At 42.6% G+C, this 19,492-nt stretch overlaps 1 protein-coding gene across 1 annotated transcript; it reads left to right on the forward strand.

The window, feature by feature from the left end:
• The first annotated feature begins 10,831 nt into the window (after window positions 1-10,831).
• LOC104270118 (neuropeptide-like protein C4orf48 homolog) lies at window positions 10,832-16,869 on the forward strand. Its single transcript, XM_009864384.1, has 3 exons — window positions 10,832-10,955; window positions 12,892-12,980; window positions 16,798-16,869. Exons 1-3 carry the CDS (start codon window positions 10,832-10,834, stop codon window positions 16,867-16,869), a joined length of 285 nt encoding a protein of 94 aa, XP_009862686.1.
• The last annotated feature ends 2,623 nt before the right edge of the window (window positions 16,870-19,492 follow it).

Below are 19,492 nucleotides of genomic sequence, written 5' to 3' on the forward strand. Positions count from 1 at the left end.
CTGAGCTCAGAACTCAGTGTGAACTGGGAGGTGACAGCTAATGCTTCTCACAGATGAATCTCTAAACAAGCTGTGGCTCCTGGCCCTGCACCAGCCCAATAGCGTGCTGTCTGCCCCCTTGCCATCTTGGGTGTCCTGCATTGCTGATCCGCTTTCCAAATCACGCACAAAGCCCCTCAAGTAACATCAATACCATGGGGCAGTGAATCAAATCGTGTGCATCAAGGGAAAAATGTTAAATACTTCTAGCTTTAAAACTGCTGGACATATGTTCTTTGTTTTTGACTCAGAAAGCATTCAAACTTAAATACGAAACCAGCTGAGCCAAGTGGGAGTATTTCAAGCTCAAAAACCCCACTGGAACCAGCGAGGAATGGTAGGCTTGTTTTGTTCTCACACCAGTGCATCAATTCTGATTAAAGTGCTTTCCCTAAATTAACTTCTGTTCCAAGACAGTGTATGAAAAAAATAGCAATTGGAGAGGTTAAGTGAGGATGACAATAAAAATTGTAATTCAGCTTTAATCACCCAGTGCAGTATAACCACATTTATCTGCCCTATGTGGTGCGTGCTTTTTCAAAGTGTAGAGAGCCCTGGTACCTTTTTGTCAAAAGGCTACCTCATCTAATGTTACTTGTTTCTTTGCCTCGACTATATTGTAATCCACTAGAATGTATTTTTTAAAAAATCTGGAAAAAATACTTATTTCAAACTGCATATTAAAAAATCTCCCCATATGACAGCCACATACCCTAGATGTGAACGCATTGCCCTGTGGCGATTCAGTTACTCTAGAGAGGTGGCTTCATATGTTAGCAAAATTAGCATATCACAAGTGCCCCATTAGCATAGACATTGCAGGAATTTATGCAGTGAAAAACTGAATCTTTTAATCCTCACATAATCTTTTTTGCTCCCTCCTGATGCAATTTCCAGAGTGCAGTGGGAAATGAAGTTGAAGGTACCTGCTTACTGAGGAGAGGATGCTGCTCTCTGGGCTAAAAATGCAGGATGCTTGCCCAGAGTAGATTCCTTGGCAAGAGAAGAATATTTATGCAACTGAGAGTTCTGCTTTGTTCTTTTCTTTCCTTCTTTGAGATGTGGAGATGAGAAGGAGTTTGTGCGTTATCACAGATGCAAACACAACACTTCGAATAACGCAGGACAGTGCTGTGGGCTGCCCACGTTCTTGGGGTGAGGTGGTCCTTGTTGCAGACTCCTCATCCAGAAGGAATGAAAAGGAATAACAGGTGGTTACTGCCTTGTCTTCTCCATATCCCTAATAATAAGTAGAAAGTCCTAGAAAAGCCAAAATGGGCCTCAGTATGGAAAAGGTGGACAACCACTAATGAGAGCCTTTTTCAGCATCTTAGGGACTCCTGCTGTTGGCTGAGGGTTTGACTTGGAGCCAGCTGTTATTCTGGGGGGATGCATTGGGCAGATTTTTCTCCCAGCCCTCCCCTGCCTGTAACATTCCTTTTTAAAAAAGTGTATGCTTGTGCCTCCCTGTCCTCAGATAGCTGATATACATTGATTCAGCACAGTCCCAGTACCCGTATTAATTTGTTGACTGATCTCGGGGAACCTATGCTGCTGACACCGCAGTATTTTGAGAGCCTTCCGTGCACGTTCGAAGTTCTCAGGGTGGTTACGTGACTTTTAAAAACAGGTGCTTCTCTTGGGTTTACATTCATCTACATCGCTGTCTGCAGTCTGTGCTGCTTGGAGCTGGCCATGTTAGGAGCAGAAAACCAGCCAAGCTGATGCTAATTCTGGCAGATGGGACGGACGTGGCGTTGTTTGGTGACGCTCCACGCTGCCCTTTCCAAAGCCCTCTGTGATCTGTTCTGGCATAGTACACCAGGCTGGCAGCTACAAGGGGATGAGAAACCAATGTGCTTGCTCCAGCCCCCCTTCTAGAGAACAAGGGCATTTTGGCAAGGGGGTAAGCTGGTGGAGAGGCACTCAAACAACAGTTTCTTTGGAGAGTTGCTAAAGCGTGCTCAGCTGTATAAGAGACAAGAGGAGTATGTGAAAGGAGCAGAGGCAAAGTAAGGAAGGGAAGAGCTTAGCTGACAGACAGCTTTCCTTTTCTCTCAGCTGCTGTACTGTTCTGCGCACATGTCCAAGCACCCAGTGAAGTATCTTCTGTGATTTCTCGTCCTTCTCACCTTGAAAATTTGGCTGCACTGTAAATAACCTGCTTCTGCTCTTAAACATAAGCACTTTTTCAAGTTGTTAAAATTGTATGAGCACCTGTACAACTCTCACTCAGGCAGTGATGAATTTTGGAAGAAGAGTTCAGCGATTTGGCAGGCAGATTCACCTATCAGACAGATGTACTTGTGGTTTTCTGACAGTTCTGGCTTCCAGCATAACAGTGAAAATCCTGTTTTTCTTGATTTACTGAGGTTTAAATTTCTAAAAACAGTAATCCACAGAAGTCATGGTAATGAGACAATTAGAGAGCGTACTTAGAGAGCTCAAGTAGAAGTTGCATGATGATGTCACATTCCATATGATGTGTCACCCTGATGTCTATATCCCTTGAGCAAAATTTTGTAGTTCATGCATCAGTTTCAGATCTTCAAAGTCAAGTTATGTATTTCTTCCTCAGAGTGCTGTATGTCACTACTGACATTTCTGAGATGGTCTAGAAAAAAAAATTTGTTTTTCACATCCAAATATAAAGCATTCTTGACCCTCCCAATTATACTAATCTCATCTGAGGGCTTGAAAAGTTTAAGAAAATGGATCTTTCCTCCACTTTTCCAGCTAAACTAGCTTTTCTTTTTCTCTCCCTTACCCAGCCTACTTTCTTATACCACTTTTGCTTTGTGACTATCTTAACTTCAGCTCCGCACTTTTGTGTGCACCCTGCATGACTCTGCATGTTCTTTTCCTTACAAGGGAAATCTCCTTTCAAACTGACCCGTGTGTGGGGCTACTCCTCACAGGTCCTGCAGCCTACTTAACAATATTAATTTTATCATTATATCCTTCTCCTTGTCATATCAGTAAATGAGTTATAGTTTTTTTGTCTGTAAGAGGAAAATACTCCTTTTTCTGGCTTTTCATTTTTCTAAGATTTTTTGCTGTTTATTTGTCATAGAATTATAGGATAGTTTGGGGTTGGAAGGATCCTTTAAAGATTGTCTAGTTTCAACCCCACCTGCCATGGGCAGAGACATCTGTCCCTACATCAGGTTGCTCAAAACCTGATTCAGCATGATCTTAAAATAATATGTCTGTCTATTTTAGAGTTTTTCGATACACCTATCATCATGGCACATTTATTTCCCTTCTACATTCTCATCCCCTTAGAATACATTTTTTGCCCATGGTATGGATTTTTGTTGCTTTTTAAGTGTGTAGATGTGAAGATTAGGACAAGTTCAGGAGAAAAAGAAGCATTTCAGTGGAGCATTTTGGTATTTCAGCCTCCTGGGAGGTTCTAGGTTGTTGAAAGGCTTCTACTAAAAGGAAGATTTTGCAGCATTTCCTAATTCTGGTCAGACTCTGGATTCACGAGATTTCTTTGGAAGCTACTTGTGCAGACGAATGCCCTTAACAAGATTGATTTGTTCTCAGCTCTCTTAAAGTGCATTCTGCAGAGTCACAGAGCTGCAGAACTGCTGTTGTGTTTCATAAGACGAGTTTGATATTTCTGGGGTGTTAGATACTTACTGCCTTGTCTATTCTAACAGGTGTTGGAAGTAGACAGTGAATGGACAGTCTTAAAGCAAAGCTGACATGGGTTTTGCTGCCTAAAACTAGACAGGGAACTTGTACCAGCTAGAGCCCAGATGCTGTCTTCCTCCATACACTTGTGATTTACAACAGCATGCAGTGAAAGCCAGTAACTTAACCAAGAGGACAATCATGAAAGAAAGCAAAGGGACTTCCCAGGATGCTAGAAAGGAAAGAATGCATTGCTCATAAGTCATGCCTTAGTGTCAGAGCATGAAAGGGCAATTCCCTCCAGTGTGGAAGTGCCCTGCGTTTGGACAGCATGTTTGGTGTCAGAGGTGCCAACACAGCTCGACAGTAGTTGCTAGAACTAACTGTAACTTAGTAAATAAGAAGAATAACATAGGATACTTCATATTTTTTTCCTTCAGAATAAGAACCTAATCTGTTGGTTTGCGGGTTGTAGACCTACACTTTTTTGCCAAAAGTTAGAAATAAGTTCTCCAAGGAACAAGTAAATCATTTTGCCTTGGTGATTACTATGTCTCCCTTCTAGAGTGGTAGCCAGGTGAGCTCGAGGATTCAAGGAGTGTGATCTGTTAATAAGTTTGTGTTAAAACTTGAGCCCTGCTTAAATCAAGTTCTAGACCTCCTGAGGATGGGAGTCTGTCCTAGCTCTGAGCACTGAGTCACTTGGGCTGTAATTAGCCATGCATTTAGCAGTGGTGGTTCTGGTCTGTTTCCCAGCAAAGATTGAGACCACTATGATGATATTTAAGGAACATTAATTGCTTGAGTAAACTGTTAGTTGGAAACTGTGCAGTCACAGTCAGTGCAGCATCAGGATAGCGCTGCACCAGCCAGCTTGTAATTTGTAGCACTGTCATTGTAGAAAGGAAAAAAAAATGTAAAAAGGAGAAGCCACATCTGTCAGCTTGCAAATATCTTGTAAACATGAACTCATGTGAAAGATGCTGTTTTCAAACATAGATGTATGAAAGTAGGTCCATCTTTAAGCCATTAAATAATGGAGATATTAATGGCAGAATTATGGATTACCAGTGAGATCCAACTATTGCTGTCATAAAAGTCATCCTGGATCAGTCTCAGGCAAGTGACTGCAAAGCAGTTGATTCCTAGAGTGGGGAATGGATCTGGAGCCCCCTGACTACGGCTCTTATGGATTCTGAAGTTTGAAAGTCCCTATGAAAACTTTGGATAATGAACATCTTTTAGGGAAGAAAGGGTCATTGATAAGCTTCCAATTTTAGCAGTCTGATTTCCTTTAGTTTCCTCAGTTGTTATTTTTCCAGGCAGCCTTTGCAAGGAAGCTGGCTAATGGTGCACTGCTTCTCAGCTAAGAGACCTTCTGTTTTCATCCATGTTAGAAGAGGCCCGTGGAAAGCTTGGAAAGAAAGCAGTTAGCTCCCCTCCAGATCAAAGCCCCTTCATACGTGTGCGTATTTGCATAGTTGCTGCAAAGTACTCAAGACATCCCTGTGGACTTAGCAAACTAGTTAAAGTTGCAACTATTAGGTACCTAAAAATACCTCGAGTAGAGCTTAGGACACAGCTCTCAAAGATGTGTGTGCAGGAGGGTGGATAGGGACAGTGCGAGCCAAGGACAGCTGAATTAACACTAACCTTTCCTGAATATTGCCATGGGATTTTCAAATGCTTCTCAACTTCCAGAGAGACACTGAAAGATGTGAACTCAGTTTAGCTTCTCATCCAAAAAGCAGTAAGTAGTTCTGACAGTGCAGGTCTCCCTAAGAGCTGTGTGGAAAAGTCAAACTTGGATGTGAGCCCAGGCTTAGTACTGTGCTGAAACACAAGACTTTTGGGGCCTACGAGGAGATTATTCCTCAAATTACTGCTGGGGAAAACAGAAGCAAGAACAGTTGCAATTATTTGCTCTTACCGAGATACGCAAGACCTGTCCAGGGAAAAAAAAAAGGCTTCATTTCTTACTCTGGTCACTCTGACACTGCCCAAGAGCTTTAAATTGGAAGGAAAAGATTAAGAGGTTTGCTCTATGAATAGCTCATATATCAGAGCGTGGGACAATGCGATCAGCCTCAGGTAGTTTGACATTATTCATCACATCTGCCTGAAGGCCTCCATCAACACTCCAGCCTCTCTGTGCTGCGCCAACAGGTGCAAACACAACCCCTGCCCTCAAGCTGTTGCAGCCCGGGGTTACGGGAGCGTGACAAGGGGGGGACGCAGCAAGAGGTGTGAGGCGACGAGATATTGGTATAATGAGCACATTTGCATGCTGTCCTTCCTCCCCAGGCTCTGCCAGGCTTTGTAGGATTCGTGGCAGAGGTAAAGCTTAAAAGAGGATTTGATGGAAGGCAAGAATGGTACCTTGTGGGGAGATTTTTACAGTGTTTTAGAGAGCAGGCTGTGAGAAAGCATAAAAGTGTTTGCAGGAGAAGTGACAGAATCTGTTATCTCTAGTGAGGGAAGAGTTTTCTGCTGTGACAGAGTATTAGATTTAAGAGCCAAGGAGAGACCAAGCAGTGAAGAGGCTTAGAGGTAAAGACTTGAGCTTTTCTCCCAATCCCACAGAAATATTTATAGCATCAAAACATGTGCTATCAAGATGAAAAATGGAAAGCTCAGGAACAGTGCTTGGATACTTTCTCGCTGGTGGGGATTTTGAAAAAAAAAAAAATCCATTGTGTTCAACTTCAGTATAAAAAGAAGCTATAAATTCTCTCTGCTTACCTCATAAAAGATCCCCAAGGGCAACTGGGGAGTCAGGGTGTCCAGCTTTCACCCAAATGTCACTTTTCACACTCAGCCCGAGGTGCCACATGACCACCACTGCAACTTTGGGCACACCAGGGAAATGGCCACTAAAGGCTTTTGCTCGGGTTCTGGTCTGCCCTTCTAGTTTTGAGGTGCCCTAAGGCTAGATCTGTACCACCCACACTTCATACATGAGGGAAATAAAAGTAGGAAATGTTTTATTGGGGTTGTAATGTTCTGGTGGGGATGCACCCCAATACCCTTAAGATAAGAGCTGCTCCCTCTCTGCAATTGCATCAACTGAGTCTGAAGTATATTTTTACTCTGTTACTCTTATGTTTAAAAAGGAAGCATTTTCAAAGCAGAAGTCAAGAAATTAACAATCTTAAATTGTCAGAGTATTTTTTTTCAAAACATTTTTCAAATAAAAATATCCTAAAATGGATATTTTGTATGCCCTCCTCTGTGGATCTGAGAAAATAATAAGTTCAGTGAAAAGGTGCTTAATGCAGTACAGAGTGGAGAGAAGTGAATAAAGAGGATTAAAATGCTAAAAAGGTAGTTTTTCCTTGCAGGACACAGAGATTTAGGACAAGGCTAAAGAAGGGAGGTCGCTAGCTGGTGTGAGCTGCTTCGAGCAAGGAATTTGGCAGCTGAGAATGGCAGAACCAGATTTTTAAGATTTTATTTAATGGAGTCAGTTTTATTTAATGGAGTCACCTATTGCATGGGTTTGGAAGAATGAGTCGGTGATAACTGATAATGCACTGGTGCCATCTGCTTGATGTTACTGTGGTGATAGAGAAAGGACAAGGTTTGGGAGAACAGAGTAGGATTTACTGGGAATGATCAAGAGCACAAGTTAAGAAAATACATCTATCTATACAGATATAGATGATATATATAGATATGTAGATATGTAGATATATAGATATATAGATATATAGATATATAGATATATAGATATGTGTCTGTATATATATGTATATATGTGGCTATGTTATTTATTAGGAAGAGAGGTCAAGGGGTGAGATCAGATGGCTGAGAACAATCATGAATAAAGTTCTGCATCTGTAATGTGTATACAGGCAGATGCTTAATCAAACCAAATCTTGTATGGTTATCTCTGCAAAAAGTCCTAAATCTTGTTTGCCCAAAAGAACAGTCTCTAAAGTAACTTCATAGAGCATCATAGTTAATGCACTGAACAACCTGAAATTTCAGCGTCTCACTTGAGTTGAATTACTGGGAGCAAACCATTCCCCTAGGGCTGTACAGGAGAGATAGGTTATAGAGCACATTGAAAAGAAAAATGTTAGCCAGTGAGTTAGTCATAATTCTGAGAAGGAATTCCTGGTCGTAAAAAGAAAGAAAGGCTGTATGCCTGACCTTCCCGGGCACTGAGTGCCCCCATCTTTCTCCATGGAAGCATGTGAGTCCCTATTGAACTGGCTAAAAGCAAACAGCACGCTCCCTTTGAAGTTCTGCGCACATTCCTCAGGGCTGCGCCGGCCCTCATTTGTGATGGGCAATGTGTTTTGAGGGGCAGATGCAAGCCCTGATCTTAGCTTTGCTTTGACAAAACCACTTTTGTCCTCTGCTCTCCATAACTGTGTTGCATCCACCACAAGTGCCATCGGTGCTGTTCTGGAGCACAGCTCAGGGGGCACTGGAAGGGGAACAGAGCTGCAGGCTGGACAGGGTGGAATTTGGACTTTTAACATTCAGAGTTTAAGTGTCTGCACTCCTGGCAGCCCTGGGACTGGGATCACAGAAATGCCCAGGAAGGTGTGCATGGGTTGTTACGACTTCTGTGAAGCCATTCAGATGGCAGACTGTGGACTGAGCAACTCCTGGCCTTCACCAGAGTCTCAGCTGCAACACGTCCTGCGGTTCCTGAGCACCATCCCTTGGTTTTTCCTGGTTCCTCATCAAGCAGGTGTAATTTGTAGTGGTTATTTCAGACAGTAAGGAAGCAAGTTGCTTGAATCAGACACCACATCCAGCTGAGCAGACTTCAGAAAAACCATTCAGCAGGCTTCAAGAGACATTAATCAGATGGGCTGGCTTTAAAAACCTTACCCAGAGCAGGTAAGTAACTGTCGAAATGTGCGTGTCAGTGCAGAAACATCCTTCCCCAGACCTGGGAGGCACAGTCTGTTCCTCTTTAAATCTGTGCTGTTTGCTGCAGTGCTCTGCATTGTTGCCATGGCAGAAATCTCCCCATAGTAATAACCTCTTTCAGAGAAGGTTAAAAAGAGACAGTGCACATGCTCAGAAATGCTGCACTTGTTCCGTTAGCAGTTTGCAGCGGCCATTTCAAAGAGACCGTCACAAAGACGAGAGAGAGATCAGGTACTGATATTTTCTTTTCCTTTGTTAAAGGGGGTGACTTTTCGACACAAGTCCACGCACAGGTCTGTCTCTGTTCCCAGTTGTGCTGTGGAGAGAGACTGCCCTTGTTGCCTGTCGTGATTATTCCTTACAGGTAGCAAATTCGCACGAGATAGCTAAGAGGTAGTAGTTAGATGTGATCTAAGGTCATCGCTGCGCTCGGGGAGCAGTTGTTTTGCAGTGGGGCTCACAGACAAAGCTGAGCTGATGCTGGGGTAGGTGATGTTTAATGGACCCTGAAAAAGTAAGAGCGTATCTGCTTTGTTTTGTTCACTCTTTGTAGTCAGCTGTGAGAATAGCTTCTGCTTCTACTGACCAGGACGTGTCTGTGTTAGGTATTTTCAAAGGAGGCTGGTATTATCCTAATTTACTGTTACTTGGAGACACTGCTGCATCTAGTTGCAAAGCTCAGTGTCTGTGATTGTACTTGCTTTGACTGCATATCACTCTTAATTAAGACAGAAAACCCAATCTGCTTGTTATGATTTAAATCTATTCTTTTTAGGGATTGTAGAAATAAGAAAAAGGATTACCAGATTTTATATTTTTTTTGTATGGGCCCAGATATATCAGTGACTACATGTAAGTGTGTGCCTCTTGCTTCTGAGCCATCCCCTACTCTTATGTTTTGGTTGAGGCGCACAGAAAGGGGATGTGTATAGTGCTACTCCTTCCCTGGATGAGTTGCTGGTTTGCACATGCTGCCAGTGTTCACGCAGAATTTACAGCTTCAGATCAGTAGATTGCATGTACCGAAGAACAAGCTTGTTCTGTTCTGTATTTGTGGTGACATATGGAAAAACCTTTCCTTTCCTGCCTCCCTCTGTTGCCCTTCTAAATGTGAAATACAAGCTGTTTTGGGGAGTGCTGCACTCTTGCATTCAGTGCATGCAGATTTGATGTTCTTATGCAACGTCTTTTGCTTAGTATGCACCAACTTAAAAATCAGGGAGAGACAGAATGTTGTCCTGCTTTCCTGGGTTTAGCTAAAGGGATTCTTAATGTGCATTTTACTGTATTGCTACAATTTAACCTTATTCGATTCTGTCTTTCCTCCATTTGAATCTACAGCACTGGAAGGTAAACTTGGCTGAACTTGACAGGATCCTTGAGGCTTGGATTGAAATCTCCAATAGACAGTTGCAACTTGAGCCAGTCCAAGTTTCCTGTGTTCCCTCTTGATCTGATCAGTTTACCTGTTGGATCAAGAAAGTAATTCACTTAAAAAATTTTACCTCTCTGTGAAGGGTAGTTATTGCTGGATAGGTTGACCTGTCTTCAGGGCATAGTGTGGCCCGGCTGTGATGTTCAGGAACAAATAAATGGCTGCAACTAAGGGTCTGAATCCCAGATTAGGAGGGAAAACAGAAGGTCAAAGAGTTTTGATGAATTTACCATTAGAAGTTGTACCTATGAATTTGTGGAGATCTAATGAAAGTCTTTTCCTTCAGCCACTTTTCATAAAGGAGTAGGTTTTCATGATCAGTGTGGTATGTAAATGATAATGGTTAACTTTAGTTAACTTTTGAAAAGATGGCTCATCATTAAAGCAAGCCAGAGGATAAAAACCTCATTTCCAGGTTCAGGGCTATTTCAGCCAACTCTATAATCCCTGCAGTTTTGATCTCAAAGTCTAACAGTGAACCAGCTGTCTAGATTCAAGGAATCATCTGGGAATGCATAGTTAGAAGAAAGATGAGAGTTACAGGACAGGCCAAGTTCCTGCACCCTGGCTTGCAAATAAAACAAAAAACTGTCTAGGGACTTGTGATCTTCACCTTCATGTCCAGGGACATTCTCTCCCAGTTGGGTTTTATGTGCACTGCTGCCCATGCTCTAGATCTACTGATTTTTTTTTCATTCAGTGGAAAGCTGCCAATGCTTTAGCCATTAGAACATTAAGTTATTTGTAACAAAACCCTTGTACACATACTATTCCTCACTAACTTGTTTATGTCTCTTGATAAACAGAGAAGCACCCGTTCCCAAGATGTGGGTGCCCTGCCTTCTGAGAAGAGTAGTCCTTACAGTTCCTTTGGTTTTTGTGGTTGCACTGCTTCTCACGGAGCCTGTTAGATCTGATCCAGAAGTGGGAACAGCCATACCAGCCGAAAGTACGTACCGCCCTGAAGTCCTCTCATAGAGCTTCTACTGTAGGTTTAATGTTGCAGGACTTCACATCGCTGGAGCTTGTCCAAGTAATTCAAGCTAGTTTGGACGTGTCTTTCTTATGACTTTTTAAAACCACAGCTTGATAGCATATCATTGCTGGTTTTCTCCTGCATCCAAGGCTTTCCACTCTCTTACCCTCGTCTCCTGCCTGCTGCCATCTTGCTTGTGCCTGAAGCCTGCCACTGTTCTTCATCTTTTCTTTTGTACAACTCTTTCATTGTGTTAGCCCTTTCTATGACAGGAATCATCCTGTTTGCTTTTCAGAGACGTTATTGAGACTTGCTTTTTTCAACTCACATTAACTGCTCATTACATATTTCATTCTTGTTAATGTCAACTGTGTTAAAGTCAATAGCTTTTATTTTAAAAAAGCCACACAATGAAGATATCAAGAGAGCACACTTTGTCAACAGCTAGTCTTGTAGCCTTCAATCATCTAATTCTTCTTTGCTGATCTGTGTTGTGTTTATTTTATATCACCAACATGACGGATCCTTGCATCAAGTTGTGGATGTGGAAGAAGCTGTTCCTCATAATAACACTAAGGTTGGGTGGTATAAAAATGAGAGAGAAGGTCTTTAATGCTACTTAGTATTTAATTTTTAGCTCTTTTTTTTTTTTTCTTAGCCAGTTACAGAATTTCGCAGACTCATTTTCTCCAGCAGGCAGGATTTCTGTCTGCTAGTTAGCACACAGATCATGAGCTGGAAGCTCACACTCCAGCTTATCAGAGGCATGAAGTAATCAGTGAAATATCAAGTGTTTGCAAAATAGGCTGACAGACACTGCAGGATTTTCCAGCATCACTCTGGGTTTCATCCTTTCTTCCTTACCAGACCTCAAACTAAACCTGCACTCAGAAGTTCTCACTTGCATGATATTTCCCGTGAAGCTGTCAGAGAGGTGTAGGCACCGAGAAGCAAATAAGATCTTGTGGAGAGCCTGACGATTCGAAGACATTTCATCATATCTGTATTTTGTCTGTCTCAGATAGCGGTACACTATCTGTTAGGGCACAGCTTTGTGCTACACGATAATCAAGGCAAAGCAAGCCTTGTGACCTTCAGTGTGGATATCTAAATATGGGAATACCATCTGAAACACTGCAATTAGTCCAGAATGCAACGGTTCTGCTTATCAGCAATGCCCGCTAATAACAAAGCATTGTGTTTATCTGCTTCTTGCTTCACTGGCTGTGGATGAAGCTGTATCATACTCAAAGTCAGAGACTAAGTGATGATCTCTCTTTGTGATATCATAGTCGATTTTATTCCATTAGCTTTCTCTTTAGAGCTCAAGATAAGGGGACGAGATTTTCCAGGGAACAAGTTTGTGATTTCAGAGGTAATTTCTGAAAAATCTGAAGGTGGCATTGAAAATGTGCTCGGGGTTGGTGGAGCAAAATGAGACTCAAGTTGTAGGTTTAGTGTTTCTCCACTGTGAATTGTGACAAGAGAAGAATGAGGGGAACAGCAGTAAAGGAGGAAGTAAATTTTAAATGCAAATTTAAGTAATTCTTTTGTCATTAAGAGATTGGGTGGACCATAGAGTCATGGAATAATCTAGGCTGGAAGGGACCTTAGAGATCATTTTAATCCAACCTCCCTGTCATGGGCAGGGACGCCACCTCTCGACTAGAACAGGCAACGCATGGGACCCTAATGGAGCTCGAACCCTCGTCCTTGGTGTTATCAGCACCACGCTCTAACCAAGTGAGCTAACCGATGGTTTACAATAACCTGACTGTTCAAGAATTTTACATCAGCACTCCTCTGTGGACCCTCTTCTGTAGCTCTTCCTCACAGTAAAATCACTGTTATTCCTTCATGCCATATTGTCATGATTCTCTACTAAACGCTCTACTAAATATTCTCCTAGGTCGTCCGTGTGTCGATTGCCATGCGTTTGAGTTCATGCAGAGGGCTCTGCAGGATTTAAAAAAAACAGCATATAATCTAGACACACGGGTAAGGAAACATTCAATTTCTTTATTTGTTTTTGATATGGAAGAATATGCTGTGGATAAAAGTAGATAAGGTGCACAGATTTTGCATAAGGCACTCAGTCAACTGTACTGTCCTATCTTCTAAGGCTGAGTAATTGCATGTGGCCTCTCCATGCAATAATCTGTGGAATTCTTCTGCTTTGGGGTATCAAGACACTAGGAAGCTTAGGAAAGACTGACAATCCTCAGATCTTTATGCTTCTCTGGCCGATTTACAGCCATCAGCCCTGCTATTCCAGATGCTTGAGTGCACACCTTTTTTTTTACTAGAGGAGGTAAGGTGAGAGCATCATCTATATTTATTACCCAAAATGAGAGAGCCAGCTCAAACAAAAATCCTGCTAAAATAAAATACTCCCCTGCATGTGCTTTTACCCCTGGAGAGAGGCTGAGAGAGGAAACATCATCTCATAGCACTTTTTACATTGCTCTGATTCCGTAACGATGAGAAATGCCACAAAGTAGAACAGCACAGAGAACGGAACTTGTTTGGCTTGCAGTCAGAATCAGAGAATTTGCCAAGGCTGGTGCCTTCCTTCTGTGAGGAAAGCTGAATCCATCTCTTGCTACCACAACCTGCTGTCTGTGACTAACTGTATCCCAGCTGCTGGCAGAGAGGGGTGTCTCAGGAGAGAAGCTTTTTCCCTACCTCCTGTGGACCCTTTAGCTGAAGTGCTGTATCTACACTCTTGCACAGATTTTTCAACAGAAGTCACTCAAACATTTTTGCTTTTCTAATCTATGGTCAAGGTTGTTCACAGTTCAAAGCCTGAGAGCCTATACCAGCCAAAAAGCTGAGAATTGTGCCTACATCTTTAAAATCACAGAATCACAGAATGTCAGGGGTTGGAAGGGACCTCAGAAGATCATCTAGTCCAGCCCCCCTGCCAGAGCAGGATCACCTACAGTAGGTCACACAGGAACGCGTCCAGGCGGGTTTTGAATGTCTTCAAGGAAGGAGACTCCACAACCTCCCTGGGCAGCCTGTGCCAGGGCTCTGTCACCCTCACAGTGAAAAAGGTTTTTTCTAATATTTTTGTAGAACCTCCTATGTTCCAGCTTGTACCCATTGCTCCTTGTCCTGTCATTGGACATCGCTGAAAAGAGCCTGGCTCCATCCTCCTGACAACCCCCCTTGACATATTTATAAACACTAATGAGGTCACCCCTCAGCCTCCTCTTCTCCAAGCTAAAGAGACCCAGCTCCTTCAGCCTTTCCTCATAAGGGAGATGTTCCACTCCCTTCATCATCTTTGTGGCTCTGTGAGTATTTAATAGTTGAGGACTTCTTGGAACTGCCTTCCACAGTGTTTCAGGTCTTAGTTTTATTATCCAGATATGACCCTATTTGATGCAAACTGAGAGTTTTAAAACAGTTGCTTTCAGCCACGTATATATTTTTACATTTCACTATTTTAATCTATTTTGCTGCTTAGTGAGACGAATGTTTCTATCCCCAAAAATACAATTGCCTTTGTTAATATTCCCACTGGAGACAGTAATTTCCTTAAGAAATTCTCTTTTATTTGCAGGCAAGATTTTGAGATGATGACTAAGCAGCACCTAACTGTTGGAGGAGGAGGGATTCCAAAAAGCAGAGAGAGGAAATTCCCATTTAATTCCTCCTGTGAATCCTACCCTGCAGTTCTGCGCGGGGGAGACTCTACAGTTTTATTGCACAACTCATGAGTTTTCACACTTAATTTGGCCCTATGATGCAGGATGTCTCAAAAAGCCAACTGCCTCTAGCATAAGTCACATAACCTTATGTGGTTACAACCTTCTCCTCTACGGAGAGGGTTCTTGTGCTGATGGGCGGGAGCTGCTACCATCAAAACTTTTCAGCCAGCTCACAGCCAGCTCCCTACTGCATTTAAAAGCTACTCAAGACAGAGGCCAGCAGGGAGTAAGCTGTAAAACAAATCCTGTGAAACAAATCCAGTCCATGGGTTACACAGTACACTGTAAGTCTGCATTGTAGACACTTCTTTTCAAAATTCCAAACCATTTTTCAGAGTTAACCAGTGAACATTGCATTGCATCTTTCAAGAGCTCAGTTGCTGCATTTTTAGCTGGAATTTATCAGCTTTTTTGTAGGTTCAGAATCTGGACTCTGCCCTGTTAGGTTTTTTTAGTTTTTTTTAAAATTTATTTTAAAATTTAGCCCACCAGGGAATAATAACAAATCTCTGTGAAAATGGTTTTGTGGTCGTGCTCACAAAACAGTCAGCAAAGCTCTATTTGGTGCCATTCACAGAACAGTTTGGGTTGGAAGAGACCTTAAAGATCATCTGGTTCCAACCCTCCTGCCGTGGGCAGGTGCACTTCCCACTAGATCAGGTTGCTCAAAGCCCCGTCCAACCTGGCCATTTTGCGATTTATTCATTTCTAAACTGTCAATGCTCGTTTGGAATGTTCAAAGCACATTAAGTTAGATGTGCCCATGAAAGTAAAAACAAGGCCTTGAAAATGTTATTAAAGATGTCTAAGATGGTAAGCAGCCTTGGGGCTCAGCTCCAAAGCTGTTGGCATGCTGTCAACCTCCTTCATTCAAATCATTGCGAATGATGTCAAGGAGGTGGTTAGAAGGTGGTGACTGAGTGTCCTTTAAGTGATCAGCAAAGTCTGTTCAGATCTTCCCAGTTTGCAGAGTAGCTGAAACAATCCAAAGTGATACCTGATTTAACACAGAACCTCAGGGCTGTGTCTAGTGATTTATCACGTAGGAAAAAACCTGACCAACAGATAACTTCCCATACTAAGAAGGCAGCTGGAAAGCACGGTGCTTTAGCCCAGATCTGCCTTTAGCTGATATAGGTCAGTGGATAACCCAGCTTTTAAAACACAGCCTTTAAACATGCAGCAATTCCTTCTTACAAGAAAAACAAATCAGGCAGATGAAGGATGGATTAAACTGATATTTAGAACTAGTAGTCTTCATAGCACCCTTTTTCCGTGTAGCTGTCTAAAGCAGGGGGAATTAATTTGGTGAGTGGATTTCCCACAGCTCACGTGTCCCATGACAATAGGGATCCAAGTCCTCTCGTGGATCAGACTTATTCTCAGATACAGCTTCAGCTCACGATAAACAAACAGGTGAAGATATGATGTTGAGGTCGTACAGCTCTGTGCTCCATCATGCATCTACTGAAAACACAAGGGCTCCAGACTGACCGGAAAACCAAAGTGTGTGTGTGTGTGTGTGTGTGTGCCAGAGAGGAAGGATTCCTGTGAGGAGCTGGGAGTTGGACTTGATAATCCTTATGGGTCCCTTCCAATTTGAGATATTCTGTGATCTATAATTAAATTATGCCTTATTTTCAACAGTGAGTCCAGGTCATAATACCCCAAATTTAATTTTTTGAATCTGTTTTTAAGTAAAAATTAAACTTCTGACAGTTTTTTTTTAAGCTTCTCATGAAGTTGAGAGCTTATATATCAGTTTATTTAGTTGAATTAAGAAAGACAAATAACTTCAAACAAAAATAACACACAGACACATAATGTACAAATGTGAAAAACATTAATATATACTGGACTGAATTTCTCCATGTCACAGGCAGTATTGCCATGTTGATATGCTAAATAATCATGCAAAAGCTAAATTATTTTGCAGACCAGTTAGCAATAACTCTGATTTTTACCTCAAGCCTCATCTTGTTCAACAAATTCCAAATCTTAGAACAAAAGTAAAATAGACTTTTCTTTGGGAGATAGATAATTAGTTTTACAGTTCTAACACTTGGGTTTTGATGTTGCTTTTGTTCCCCTTCTTATAGACAGAAACTCTGCTTCTTCAGGTGGAAAAGAGAAATCTGTGTGACTGTGTAACTGCAAATCTGCTGAACTGAATCCCGGAGGCCACCTGAGGAGTATTCAGCGGTTTTTAAAATGCAGCTGTATAAAATACAGCTTTATGGAGTTCGTGTTACAAGCATGTATGCCCCCACGTACTGAGGAAATTGGGGTGCTGTGTCTTATGTATGTGCCTGTTCTAGTTTTTGGGGGGTTGATTTTTTTTGAAGAGTACCCTCTTTTCACATCCATTAGTTTGACAGTTCAATTCAGTAAATCTGTTACCTGGTATTAGAGTGGGGGGGAAAAAAAATTACCTGCTTTGATTTTTAAATCAGAGTTGGCCAAGTGTAACCCACAAGATAAATATGGCCAGCAGTGCTCTAGAGACACTTGCAGCTGTTTTGTGTCTCTAGTATGAACATATCTCTGTGGCAACTTACCCAGTTATACTGAGGCAGGAAGTTGTGGTCCTGGTAGGCTTTGCCTGTGTATTAAAGATGATGGACGTCCTCTCTGTTTGTTGTCTGCACCGTGCCCACATTCAGGCACGTTGTGGTTCTCTCAGCTGTAATGAGCTACATGTCACGAAGAGTTATATGTGTGCTGTACTTGGACCAATACAGTTTATATCTTAGTGCTGGGTTTTCTGGTATCTTGTGTAAGAGTGTTGTCTTCTTTAATTAAATCCTCTAGTTTCTTCCCCTCCTTTACCTGCACACTCCATTCTTAGCCCACTGTATCTCTCAACAGCTTTATCTTAGCAGGTCAAATGGAAAAAGAAGCAAATGCTGCCACCAGCAACTGCTCAACATCACATTGAAGAAAAGCTCGAGGCAATGCCAAAAATTGCCCCTTATTTTACTTCAGGTGAAAAACAGTGGCCAGGTCACATGTGTTTGGTCCATTCTGTGATGGACTGAACTCAAAATGTTTTGGTCTTCCCTTGTAGTTTCTTTTGAAAGCTGCTGTTATTGTTTCAGGCATGAAGAAAGACTTGTGTACCTGAAAGCCGAGATGACTTATCCTCAAATATACCACTTTATTCTAAGATATTGCATCCACTCACAAGACTGAATTAGGCTGAGCAGATTGCTCTGGGACTGTGGGGTGCTAACCTGGCTTGGGGAGAGGATGGGGGGTGGACATCTGAAGGCCAAAATCTCTTGAGCTGAATTTGGAAAAAGGTGTCTGCCTGCAGTGTTACTTCTCTAACTAAACCACTGGGACTTTGCTGGAAGTGGATGACAGAGGAAACACAACTACTGCTCTGCCAGTGCAGCTGTAGGTGCGGTAACAAATGGTTGGGGGAGCAGAGGAACATGACAGACAGCCTCAGGAGCTTGTTGAACCTGCCCAGGGCTTTGAAAACAGGTTCCTGCACACTGAGGAGTGCAGCATGCCCTTCTGTGTGGGACCAGGACACAGGGCAGCATGACCTGGAGAGGGAATTCTGATGTTATTTTTCCAAACTCCCTCAAGGAGTATCTCTGCTGTGTGGTTTTCACTAAGCCCGTTCACACAGCGTGGGAGCACTGGTGCGGCTCTTATCTGGCTGCTTGGCAAAATAAGAGTAACTGCAAGCCTCACCTGCAGCTCCACTCCCAGAGAGTGTGACGGGGCAGAAGTCCTTAACTCTTGCATGGCAGAGAATTTTCTGGACTTCTTGGAGCAAAGCCTCCTTTGGAGGGCTTCAGCTGATCCTGGCTGTAACAGAATGTCTTCTCAGAGCTTCTTGGCTTTTGCTGCACTTGGCTCGTCCCCATCTTGTTCTAGCTTGGCTTTGTTCCTCTGCTTTACACTGGACCTGCCTTGGCTCCCTGTGCAACCTCCATTCCCCCTTTCACTAGGGCATTGCCCTCTCCGTAGGCTCAGGGATTTCTTGGTGAACCTCTGTGCCCCCCATCTTGATGACTCTGTACGAAGTCACTGCAAGTGTGGGTGGTGAGTCTGATACTCCTCAAGTCAGCAGTCCCTTCAGACCAAACAGGTAGAACTGCAAGAGCAATAAACAACAATTTACCATGGAGTGAGGTGAGCATGGTGCTGAGGAACACTGGTGTCTCGTTCCCTGTCCAGGAGAGACACTGTGGGAAAAGACCTCTTTCAACCTGGGAAGCCAACGTTCCTGTTACAGAACTTGGAGGAAGTCCCAGAACAGTTTGAGTGCTGAAAATTCTGCTCCCAAAGCTGAGTTAATCCATAGACTGTCCACCAAGATGCTGTAATCTCACCAGATTGCCATAGGTGTAAACAGGAACCCAGCCATGGTCAGTCACTGGTTTTGCCAGGTGTGGAGTAATAAGATGTTCTGACACAACTGGAAACACCTGTAGAGCTTGATGTATTTTTCATTTGATGTCTGCACAGACAGTGTCTTGAACAAATGAAGATCTGACCACGTGGAAATACTTTCCTTTGGTCATTTGTTTATACCTCTGTATTCTGATTCACATCACCAGAACTATGGGAGTGAAACACAGGACGTAATAGCTTCTGCTGCAAGAGAGGGCACCCAGAAAGGCAGTAGATGGGGAAAGGGGAATAACTTTCTCATTCTCTTTCTCAGAAACAAAAAAATCAGATTCCTTTCAGTCTGCAGAATATCCATTAGAACCAAGGATTTCCTAGTGGAGATTGCTGTATGCTCCTTTAAAGCCCAAGGCCTCTAAGTGCCTG

Source organism: Apaloderma vittatum, unplaced genomic scaffold, assembly GCF_000703405.1.
Source record: "Apaloderma vittatum isolate BGI_N311 unplaced genomic scaffold, ASM70340v1 scaffold362, whole genome shotgun sequence".
Taxonomy (NCBI): domain Eukaryota; kingdom Metazoa; phylum Chordata; class Aves; order Trogoniformes; family Trogonidae; genus Apaloderma; species Apaloderma vittatum.

Bases quoted from the DNA above. Each gene is read 5' to 3' on its own strand.
- LOC104270118 (XM_009864384.1), top strand. From the start codon at position 10,832: ATGTGGGTGCCCTGCCTTCTGAGAAGAGTAGTCCTTACAGTTCCTTTG. The intron at 10,956-12,891 runs GTACGTACCGCC...ATATTCTCCTAG, and splicing joins AACAGCCATACCAGCCGAAA to GTCGTCCGTGTGTCGATTGC. The intron at 12,981-16,797 runs GTAAGGAAACAT...CCCTTCTTATAG, and splicing joins CATATAATCTAGACACACGG to ACAGAAACTCTGCTTCTTCA.